Genomic DNA, 13,093 nt, shown 5'->3' with positions numbered 1-13,093 from the left:
GATATTTTCCATTTCGGTATGTTCCATAAAAATATCGGCATCTAATTTTTGTAAAACCTTTTCCTCTAATAAGGTGTTTTATTCTCCACTAACAATAATATAATGACTTTTTCTTTCTATCGCTCTTACTTTACTAATTATGCATTCCCAAATATCTGTATTTTTATAAGACCGAGGGAGTATTAAATTATTCAACTTGAAATTGAAATATATTACACCTACTACAATAACATTCAAGCTTCGATCGTCAAAAAATAATAGAAAATCGACTTTCGAACCACTTCATTATTATATTTGAACAACGTCGTTATACAGCTTCTGTATTATTAGTGTTTGATTAACGTAATTAACATAAATATAATATATACTAATATTAGTCAAATTTATAAGCTAAAGCTAAAGCATACTATATTATTATCCGAACTATATATACACGGACAGCCCGCATCGAATTTACCGATAGAATTAGTATTTCATATGCACTTGAATGGAAATATAATCGTGGAAGATAATCTAATTAAATGATTAAGAATATATAGGCTTTTAAGTATCCAAATCTAATAACAACATTATCAATCAAACTAAAATAAATGCATAGAAGGAATCGGAATTAGGTGCATGGCACGTGGGAGAAGTAAGTGATCATCCAATCAAATCGTAAAGCGCAAATTACTTTAGTTTCTCATAATGGAAATGCCAAATTATTAATTATGCTCTATTAAGATGCATTAAAACATATTGTAAGAAGAAGATGTATATAAATATTGAATATTAATGTTGAGATAAGTCGTCATCTTTTACTATGTATATACTAATTATATATGCTTCCATTTATTTGGTGGAATTGCTTTATGTCCATCATTATAGGAATCTGTAGATTTACAAGCAAAATAAATTGTTTTATATAAAAAAAGAATCACTAAACATAGCCCTTCTGTTGAATTTTTGTCTTGTTGTTACCTTAAATGAATATATAAGATGAATTCCTCTTGCCATTCAAGGAAAAAGTCCCCACATAAAATTAAACCATTACTAAGCTCTTTTTTTTTTCTTTTTCTTGCATGTTGCTGAAAAATATTGTCTCAAAACTTGCTGAATTCGGAGTTGGGCATATATGCTAATTCTAAGTGGAGAAACTATCCTTTCCTCTTTTGTATGTATATAAATTATCACGGAGAATGATTTTCCTCTTTAATACTCCAGTAAATCACAATTTATATACACTTATTATGAAATGAACATTTTAGTATTTTACGATGAGTGTTTTTTGTGTGGACAATCTATGACTATGTAAAGGTCCATTAACTAACTAATATGGAATATCAACACTAAGAGAGATCTTTTTAATTATTTATCTAAAAATAACAACAACAACAACAACAACCAGTGGCGAAGCCGCTGGTCCCCCCATCAATTTTTCTATTATGCATATATTGTATATATAAATTTTACATTACATGAGAGGATGGTGGCGCAGTTGGTAGAAAGTTGTGTCTCGCTTGTAAACGTCCAGGGAGTATAGTTACATATGTTTATCCTTCAAATTTTATAATTGATAAGAGTACAGAACGTCCATCCATATACTCTGCATATATAGAACAAAGACTCTTCTCTATTTTACTCTCTCCCCACTTTAACTATTACATTATCATTTTTTTAATCTCATGCTTAAAAGACCCGTCTCACTTATGATGGGGCGGAGGGAGTATAGTTACATATGTTTATCCTTCAAATTATTATAGTTAATTTAAAGTCTTTATTAGTTCTGGTAAATAGGATCTTACATTATGCATAATAATCGTTCATAACTATATTGAGTTTCACCTCTATTGTTGTGATCTTTTCGAAGCAGTGGCCTTTTAATATTTGCTCCGTTAACACGATGACTAATCAGATATATATAGGGCGTTGTTTTGATGATGAAACGACGATGAACGATGTGATGTTGTGAGTGAGGTGGTGGTTTTAGCGTGTGGATGGTAGAAGAAGATTAATTTATTGTCTACATTAAATAATTTTTAATTTATAAATAAATTAAAATTATAAAAAATGTTTTTTTTCAAAATTGTCTGGGGGGGTCCTCCGTCTGCCAATTCGTCCAGAAGTTAGATGACTGCCACACATTTTCTTATTTTTTTTGTTAGTTATAAATAGAGAGTTTGTTTTTGTCTGTATATAGATTGTGTTATAACTGTGTTTATTTGAATAAATTTTGTAATTGGATTTTTTAGCTTAAAGTTGCCTATCAAAAAAATGATGGAGGTTCCAATAAGAAAACGATAGAGAATATATGCAAGCAATCATATATATTTTCAGATCCTTCCAAATTTATTAATGAGTGCTTATCAATATATGCTTCATTCCACTGTTTATAGTCTTTCTATTTATAAGTCTCCGACCTTCAATAAATTTCATTTCAAGTACTAATAAGAGCTCTCTCTCTCTCTCTCTCTCTCTCTCTCTCTCTCTCTCATATATATATATAGAAGAGATATAGTAATTAATTGATGGCAAGAACATCATCAGAGCCACTGATAGTAGGGAGGGTGATAGAGGATGTTCTTGACTATTTTAGAGCAAGTGTAAGCACAAGTGTGAGTTATGGCAATAGACAAGTTTGCAATGGATGTGAGTTTTACCCTTCAGCCGTTGCTGCCACCCCTAGAGTTGAGATTCATGGAGGTGACATGAGGACTTTCTACACTTTGGTAAACATCTATATCTAAATATATATATACCGGATCATCTACATCGTTCATATACAATAATGTTCCTTTTCATGCATTAAGTAATGTTCAATGCTCCACTTTGATTTCTACATACTACCGGAGGAAAAGTTTGTGTATCATATATACACTACTTTTTAGAAAGTAATTTCACTTATCTTCATCATAATATGATTAACCATATATGCATGTCCTCCATATAGCCATTAAATGTTCTATTAACATTAAATACATTATAATTTTTGGGTATAATTGTGCAGGTTATGACTGATCCTGATGTTCCTGGCCCTAGTGATCCCTATCTCAGGGAGCATCTCCACTGGTATATGGAAGAATTGAAAGTTCAATGAGTTAATTAAGATTTTTATTTCATGTTCGTGCGCCATTAATTACAATATTGGATAATAAGCAAAGATATACATATATATAGGGATGAACAATTAGCAATATGTGCAACTCTAGCAAACTCTAGCGTTACTAGCAATATATATAGGGATGAACAACATAAGAGTATAATATAATGAATCCTATGATAAGAGTGTAATATAATGAATCCTATGTCATATACTATTAGCTAAAAGTTGAAATTAAACTAAAGGATTATATACTTTCATTGAACTAATATAAATCTCAATAAACACAACTGCACATATCATATGACGAGTAGAAAACGCTCCACTTAGAGTGGGACGGACAATAGTTCTTAAGATACAAGTTGAAATTTAAGGAGGATGAAAAAAAAAAGTAAAGAAAATGAATATGATACACACATGAGGATAATATGTATACCAAATTGTGGGGATCTACTATTAATGTATTATTTGTTGGTATGTGTGTAACAGGATAGTGACCGACATTCCAGGCACAACAGATGCTACATTCGGTAAGCTGAATCTATCATGACTTCAAAATTGGGAGAAATTAAATTTAAATGCATGTATAATTATATGGAGTACTATTTTAAGCATATATATAAAGGAGATGGACATGATTTAATGTACTTTACCATAAAGAGTAGTTAGTAGAGTCAGTGTGGTTGTGCTAAAAATATGTTGAACTTAAAATCTGTGTGAGTCAGTGTTGGTTTATGACATTGACAGGAGAAGAAGTGGTGAGGTACGAGAGACCAAGGCCAAATATAGGGATTCATAGGTTTGTGTTTGTTGTCTTCCAACAGAGAGTGAGGCAGTCCCTTGACACCCTGCCTACGTGTCGTAGCAACTTCAACACTCGCCGTTTCGCTGCAGAGAATGACCTCGGCCTCCCTGTCGCCGCCGTCTTCTTCAATGCACAGCGAGAAACCGCCGCCAGACGCCGCTAACACTAATTATCCTGCACCTGCAGATTAATAACTAGTATGACCTACCAATTGTGTGCAAATCAAACTTGGGGGATCGATCACCTCTCCTTTTCCCTTCATATCTTTCGCTTTTATGTTTGCATTGTGATTGAATGTGTTTTCCAAATCGGAAAAAATAAAAGTTATGCATGTACTGATGGATCTGAAATTGAATGAAAATTTGGGAACAAAATCAAATTTGTACTTAGAAATTTAATTCATGATGCTTTTTGTCCAACACATTAACATGAAGCGCGTGCGTGTCTCGAAAATGAAAACACTAAAATAGCCAATTCATATAATTCAATCATTTGTAGACAAAAAATGTATCGTTGAGATTTTGATCATTGATTTGATTTTACTATCCATTCTATGAAAAAAAAATACATCATTCCTTCATGAAATATAAAATAATTAGTATGATTTTTTTTCTTCTAATATAACTAATTAATTGTTATCGTGCATCGCGCATGACTGCACGAGAAAACTAGTTTATTTATAACTTTGGAACGTACAGAGAAAATATAATCAATTTGGATCGTAAACAATTAAAAATTACGTATCTAATTCATCAAATAAATGCTTTTTTAGTTGTAGATACACTTAGTTTGCAATGATATTACTACTAATTCATCCCACTTTAACAAAAAAAACATTAAAGCTTAGAAATTAAGTAGAGTGGATTATATGATTTTCTAGCATAACATAATTTCTTTTTACACATTAATAAATTCAGAAACACATGAATGGGAATTAGAATCATAGAACTAAGTTTATTGGGCTCAATCAGATTTTGGGTCCAAATAAGCCCCGCCGTTATGCCGTTTGACCAATAAGCACTGAATCAATTAGAGTATAAAATAATATTTCAATATAAACTGTTGTCTTTAAGAAAATAATCATCAAGCACTTTTGTAACATCTTAATTTTGGTAAGATTTATCTTCATCAATAAAAACATTATATTCACGGTAAACTTAGTCTCTGTCGTTTGAGATTTTTACTAAAAAAAATGTCTCGCCGTTTAAGTAATACTACTATCCATTAGATACATAACATATTTTTTGGGAATAAAATGTTTCACGAAACCTTTTGGCCGATCAGAATATTAAGGTGTCAGGGGAAAATTATACATCACTTATCTATATCACATAAATGTCTAGTTTATTTGATTTTGTCTCATCGATCACTCACTTTCGTTCTATCAAACTTGTAGTAGTCCCTCCGTTCCATAAAGATTGTCCCATTTTTCCATTTCCGTTCGTCCCATAAAATTTGTCTCATTTCACTTTTTTACCATTTTTGGTAGTGGACCATATATTTCACTAACTCATTCATACTCACATTTTATTATAAAACTAATATATAAAAGTATGACTCACGTTCCACTAAATTTTTCTAACTCACTTTTTATTACATTTCTTAAAACTCGTGTCTATTATATTCTAAAAAACGATCAAGTGATCCATTTGCTCCATGATGTGAATTACACTAACAATGGAACAAAATCGAATAAACATTCCAAATGAGGAAACAAAATTGAAGCATTACTTTTATATTTTAATAAATAAAGTCGTAGAACAAATCAATAATTTTATAACGCACCGTCCATTTATGACTTTCGCCACATCAAAAGTCCATTCCTAAAAAAAGAAAATAAATAAAGAAGCGTTAAGATTGGAATGCAAAATCGTCTAAGTAACTCATATGCAATAAACAATCACACCTAGCTACTACTAAAGTTTTGAAGCTTTCTAATTTCTAGGTGGGCCGCGGTTTGGCGGCGGAGGAGGAGGAGGTGGCGGCGGGTGCCTTGGTTGATAGCCTTTGCTTGAGCTGGTGAAGCAGTGTTTGATTCTCTTGGTTGAGAAGCTCCGCCTTCTTCCTCAGCCTCTCATTCTCTTGCATGATGGAGTAGTTCTCCATGTATAGCTCCGAGTTCAGCTTCTCCATTCTCTGTCAAATTCCACTTGCATAAATTAATTCTACTATTGTACTATAAAAAAAATGAGATAAAGGTATATTTTAATATAATGAGGTATAGTTACATTAATTTTGTGATTCAAATGAAATGATAATACAATAACAACAAAAAACTAGTGTGTGTGTGTGTGTGTGTGTGTTTTCTAAAAAGATTTACCTTTTCACTGATGAAGCAGTCCTTCAGTGGAGTTTTGTTTTTGGATATGGAAAGGGATAGTAATTTGGAGTGGTGAAGTGATTGGCGATGGCTTAGTGATGTGGGTTTATATAGCAGAGAGAGTAATAATGGGGATGTGTAAGGATGGCGGCTTGAAGATTAAAATGGTGCATGATGAGTTGTGCGAGGGATTGCCATTGCATGTGAATAATGGCGATTGCAGCAGTTGCACGGCAGGGGCAATCTTGGTATTTCACTTCTCAGGCCTCTTTTTGTAAATTCATACCACCAAAATATGATTGTTTCGAAGCGCGTAGGCCATCCCATCATCACTCCATATCTCTTTCATTCCTCTATTTACTTTTATTCGGTTTCTTCTAACTTATATGAGTCGGTCGTTTTTTCTTATATTATAAATTATTCGACTTTATCATATCTTCACTCTCATACTCTCTTTTCTCCCTTCTCTTTTGTCTTCATTTCTTAAATATTTTATTTCTTCAATTTCTTATTCTCAATTAATCATGTCTATATGTCGTGTGGTGGTATGTGTTATGTGTATTGTGTAGTGTGGTGGTCTCAGTCAATGGTGGAGCCGAGCCGTCTTACATTCATGAATCATCTTATGTTGACAAGCGGCAAATCCCCCTCAATTAATACCAATTCTCTCCAAAAAAATGAACAAAAATTTAATGGTTCAGACTGAATTATGAATATACAAAAGTTTTACTCTTCAAAAATCTTCGTTGAATATACTGAATTACAATATTGAATAATCACTTGCAGTGATAAAGTGATCAATCAATTTTAAGAATTAAATGGACGACTTATGTAGGGCCCTTTTATCATCATTTTGTTCCTCTTTCCTTACTCCTAAAACGAGATCTCGCTCTTCTTCCAATTTGGTCGTAGACTAGAAAATACAAGTTCACGAGTTGCCGTGTCAGCATTAATTGTGGTTTAAGGCTTCCTCAATCAGATCTAATATTTCAATAGGAGTACTATTTAGGTTTGGAGTTCAAAATTACAAAAAACTAATTCAAATTAAATAATATGATCCAAATAGTTCCACCTTCAATAAATGCCGGTTCTAACACAATCTTTGTGATTTTTAAAATTATTAGTACAATCATATTACAAATAATAGTATGAATACATGTACTATGAAGGAATATTTGAGTACGAAGTTTCTAATCGGACAAATAATATTTCTAATTTTCTAATTGAATGTATTTATTAATTACATATAGAATCTAGACATTATTTTAAACGTTTGTTGTGTGGGTATTAAGTTCCACTAAGAAGATTCTAATTTGGCTTTAGAGATAATGTTTTCCTTAATTCTTCATAAGCATAGAATAGATTGGAAATTCCTTAATTCTTCATAAGCATAGAATAGATTGGAAATTTTCAAAGCTTGGAAGCAATATGACGTTTCAGCCCTTAAGTTAAGGGGTGGGCCCTAGCGGCTCATGATGTTATTTTGTTTTACGTTATAATAATAATAATAACAACTATAATGAATGATTTTGCCTAGTATCATAAGGTAAGCATTTTAGTCTTCGGGCATATCATTAAGGGCAAATCTGGAAATAAATTTCCAAGCATAGGGTATAAGCTATGAGTGCAATAACGTGTAACATCATATCCGTTGACGGTTTACATTTACATTTTGTTTCTAATTCGCTTTTTTGTCTATAAAAACGAAGACGGATATGTATTTTAAAATTAAAACCAAATAGTAATGTTTTTCGAAGATAAAATAAAATTACTAGTGTTGTAGGAATGATTTTTGGGTTAGAAAAGTAATCGATTAACACACTAAAATGGACTAGTTCACGTGATTTTTGGCAGAACTTTAATGCTATGTTAGGTTTCTTGTCGATTTTCTATTTCTGTAAGTAATAAAATCGGTCCACTTATTAGACAAATTTTTATATATACAATAGATTTAATACATCTCAAATATAATTATTAGACAACAGTACATACCCAAAAAGCTAAACCCTAATATGAGGATGATCAGCCACGATCGTAAGATTAAAATCAATTTTAAAAATATGTCTACATAGAAAACTTTTTGCTTATGCAAAATCATTATTAATTTCAGCAATATTTGACAATTCGCAGCATATATTGAGTATATTGTGTTGCATTTTAATGCTGCATGAAATTTGGCGTGTATGTATATACTTTAGTATTAATAGTCAAGATTTAGGAAAATTATAAAATACTAGTATATTATACACACGTCACTTTATTCTTCCTAGATTTGAGTATTTTTCTTAACTATTTTACGGTTCTTACGTTATTAATTATGAGATGAGGTCCATATAGTATATTACTACTATTTAGGATTTATAAGTAGTATATTAGTTTTAGTAGTAATAATATTATTGTTATTATTTTGTTTGTGTTGTTTATTATCATTAGTAAGCTGAAGCCAATTTTTTGTGATCCTTGGCTTGAAGCGATAGTCGGGTTTTGCCATGATTTGTGATTTGGATTGTAATTTATTGTCATACTATAAAAATATTCCTCATTTAACGGAAGATGTTCATGAATTCATATTCATCTCTATTAATGAGTGCTCATCATCATCTCCATTGCCTACAAACTACCTCATTATTTACCCACAACCTAGATCGTTTTACAGGGTATATTAAAAGAAAACCTAAGTTTAGGAAAATTATTTTCCGAAGGAGGCATCGCACGACAAATGGAATATGTGTTAGATTTTTTCGAGAGATATTTGGATTTGAAAATTTGATTTAAAAATTTGATTTAAAAATTGACTACAGTTTTAAATGATGTAAGAAATCACAAGGTTAGAGTTTTTAAATACTCTAGTGTGAAACTAATGTCTATAACATCAATCGGTGCACCTAATGAACTAATTGCTCGTACCTTAAACGATGATAGCTTTGCATAAATAAGTTAATACATTATAAAATATAAAAAATGGTATGGTTTGTGAAATTTGAATGTACCGCTTAAAATTTATTCGTTCCCAGGGAAGGCAAAAATATAACATATGCCTAATAATATTAAATTTTCATCAACCTTTGCAAAGATACTCATCCACAATCTCCTAATTCACACGTGAATAATGAAAAGGATTATGCCCATTTAGATATAGTATACTTTTTTGGTTGCATTTATATTTTTATATGGTCCTGTTAGGTTTACAATTATCTTAAATTGATAACTGACTATTATATCAACAACCTACATTATAAATATCAAAACTGAAGACATTTGTATTCATGGCATAAGTTGTTCACATAGTTGTCAGTTATCAAATATCTTAAATTGATAACGGACAACTATGTCAACAACCTACATTATAAATATCAATGCGAAGCCATTTATATCCATAACATAAATTGTTCATATAGTTGTCAGTTATCAATTTAAGATTAGTTGTTAACCGTCCCAATTTTATATTAGTAACATATTTAATTGGTTGCTTGCAAGTTGTAATAAACACGCACATAGAGAATGGAACTATGGAAGAGATATGATTATAACTACCAAAAAGTTCAATCTTGAAATTCATTAAGCATTACTGGTGCATGTGAGGATTTTTGGGGTGGCAAATACATGTGAATCTCTTTAAGGCCAATATATATAATTTCAACCCTGTAATTAAAATGAGTCCCCATATAGCATGGCCTCAATAACTCAATAATCATAATCATTGCAACTTATTACATCAATATACCTTTGCGAATATTGAATGATGGGATTAAATTATGGTGGTGATGTCTTCACGTGAGTTTAGGATTAATAGATTAAAAATTCAGCTACTCATGTTGAATATATATTTTGCCCTCCTTTTCAGTATCACTTTAAGCCTTTTGTAAATGGATAAAAAGCCATAATTGTCCTGAATAAATTTGTTAGATAAAATACTAATTTGATAAAAATTACTTTTCATTTGTCCCTAATTTATTACTCCCGTGTTCTTATGTTTGAACGTCCCGAGATAAGTAAGTCATTAAAATTTATAATTAATCTCACTTTATTCTTTCTTCACTAATAACGTATGTTCATAGCAAAATTTATGTGCACAAGTTAAGTTCGCTTAAAAATCAAAGTTGTGCATAGTTACTTTACACTCCAATTGCAAAATAGTACTCCTTCCGCCCTGCAAGATGGCAAGAATATGCACTTTTGGTTGAACACAGATTTTAATGCATAATTGATAGTAAAGTATGAGAAAAGTAGAAATAAAATGTGATTAAAGTATTACTAGTGGAGAATCGGTCACACCTAATTAGAGAGAAAATAGTTTCATAATTTAGAAAGTGCAAACGAACTAAAAAGAAAAGAAGGCATATTAGTAGTAATATAAGTAGTCCCAGCTAGAGATTGTAGCTTAAGAATGTAATAAAATTGATTGGAAGATGGCCCATATAATGATGGAAGAAAAATGACAATGAATGGTTTCTAAAACGGTGATTAGATTTCAAAGTATGATCTACTTTTTGTTTGTAATGTTGAACTTTTCCCCAACACTACCAAAGCCTCAAATTATATAGGCAGGCACTTGGATAAATTATGTAGTTGTGGGACATTACTTGATCGTGCAAAGAATCTAATTCCACCAAACTAATTAATCGAAACGCTTTTTAGAGATAATTTTCTAACTAAACGGTTACTCTTTACTCCTAGTCCATAAATTGTGTACCAATAATGTAAGTGAAATCAATATATACATATTTAGTACTACTAATTTACTCTGTTGGAGTTTAGCCCAATGGGCCTTACTATATGGAGTATATAATTTTGAAAAATCGTGGCCTTAATAGCCCACATTACTTTCTTTTAAAAATATAAATTGTGTTTTAGCTCACTTGAGAATATTTTGATTTAGGGCATCAGTGAAGTTAATCTTGATCTGATTATTTCAAATTAAAGAATTTATGAGATATTTAATATTTGAAGTATTTTAGAAGAAAGAGATTTGTTATAAAATGATTCATATGCCCACATCTTATTTTTATTAAAAAGCGAATGTCACTTAGCATATTTACAGCCACAAGTATGGTTATTTTTTCAAATACGCCTCTCCCATATTAATTAACTTATAAATAAATTTGCGTACGTGTTTTTTTGAAATTAATATTGTCAGCCTAACTAATTATTAGGAACATGCGATTTGTGAATTTTTCATCTTGATTAAACTGATATGGACATAATTACTAGCATATAATGTGTTTTCTCCCTCAATTAGTGACAAAATCAGTTTATCATCCAAAACGATATGACATAAATTGATCAAAGATTGACCGATTGAAAAGAACAAAGTTCCTACAAAGTGGTACCACATCTAATTAGTAACGAATAACATCATAAAATCAAATGTTCTTGCGTATTCAAGTTGGACTAAAAAAATTAGTGTGAACTACGTAAATGGTCTCTGAACTATACGTTTTGCACGCAAATGGTACCTAAACTTTAAAAATATCGTGGGTAGTCCCTGAACTAAGGTGTAATCACATTTTTGATACTTTTTCACTATTTATCACAATTTTGCACCAAAAATGCCCCCAAGGCATGAATGGTATTTTTGGACTTTTATATCTAGGTGTTGGATTTGATATTCTCTTTATATTTCTCTCTAGTACTAAATATGATATTTTCTTATAGTTTGAGTACCTAAAATGATATAATTCACTTCACTTTTTCAATCACTTTATATCATATCTTCTTTCTCTTTTTCTCTAAAATTTTTAGGAAGTAAAAAATTAAAATAAAAAATAGTACTATGAAATTCTTAAATATATTAATTATAAAAATCAAAATTCTAAATTTAATTATAAAATAATTTGTCACAAAATTTAATTTTGATTGTGATTTGTTTTTTAATATTAAAATTTACTTTTTTAATGAAAACTAAATTCTTAATTTTAATTAATTATAATATTTAATATTAAAAAAATAATCATAATCAAGTTAAATTTAGCTAAAATTTATTTTGATAATTAAATTTATAATTTTAAATTTTATTCCATACATTTAAGAACTCCATAGTGTATTTTTTTTATTTTAATTTCTTACTTCCTAAAATTTAGAGAAAGAGAGAAAGAAGATATGACATAAAGTGATTGAAAAAGTGAAGTGAATAATGTCATTTTAGGTACTCAAACTATAAGAAAATATCATATTTATTACTAGAGAGAAAGATAAAGAAAATATCAAATCCAATACCTAGATATGAAAGTTTAAAAATGTCCTTCATGCCTTGGGGGCATTTTTGGTACAAAATTGTGATGAATAGTGAAAAAATATTAAAAATATGATTATACATTGGTTCAGGGACTACCCACGATATTTTTAAAGTTTAGGTATCATTTGCGTGCAAAACGCATAGTTCAGAAACCATTTACGTAATTCACTCAAAAAATTATATAACAACTATTTAGAGAGACTCATTTCCGATATATTTTTAATTTAAAGAGAGCATTAAATCCAAACTTTTCATTTATCTATATGTACACACGCCATAGACAGTATTTCTAATTCGCTCCATCGACCAATATACATTCATAGAATATGGCCACATATTTACTACGTAAGACTATAGGGATTAAAATTCGTGATTAATATATAGTGGATGCATCTTCCATCTAAACCGACATATCTCCATAAATTTTAATAAAAATTCAAATTTGAAGAGATTTGGTAAAATGAATTATAGCAGATATAGTGCGTCGAATGGTTACACAACTAACGGCAATCAAGATTTCTTGTGGTGAGTAGCTTTCTTCCCAAATCAAGAACGATCCATATTCGTAGCTGACCATCAATATATATATATATATATGACTTCACCACTCCACTACACTACTACTTCACTAAATCATACACTCTGCTCAACACC

General features: G+C 30.4%; 1 protein-coding gene across 1 annotated transcript; it reads left to right on the top strand.

The window, feature by feature from the left end:
* The first annotated feature begins 2,438 nt into the window (after positions 1 to 2,438).
* LOC121763548 (protein CENTRORADIALIS-like) lies at positions 2,439 to 4,258 on the top strand. The gene is made up of 4 exons (XM_042159588.1): positions 2,439 to 2,708; positions 2,987 to 3,048; positions 3,569 to 3,609; positions 3,827 to 4,258. The coding sequence occupies exons 1-4, from the start codon at positions 2,508 to 2,510 to the stop codon at positions 4,045 to 4,047; spliced, it is 525 nt and encodes a 174-aa protein (XP_042015522.1). The 5' UTR covers positions 2,439 to 2,507; the 3' UTR covers positions 4,048 to 4,258.
* The last annotated feature ends 8,835 nt before the right edge of the window (positions 4,259 to 13,093 follow it).

Source organism: Salvia splendens, chromosome 14 (genome assembly GCF_004379255.2).
Source record: "Salvia splendens isolate huo1 chromosome 14, SspV2, whole genome shotgun sequence".
NCBI lineage: Eukaryota > Viridiplantae > Streptophyta > Magnoliopsida > Lamiales > Lamiaceae > Salvia > Salvia splendens.
The sequence above is the reverse complement of the archived record's forward strand: the minus strand, read 5'-3'. Positions and strand labels throughout refer to the sequence as shown.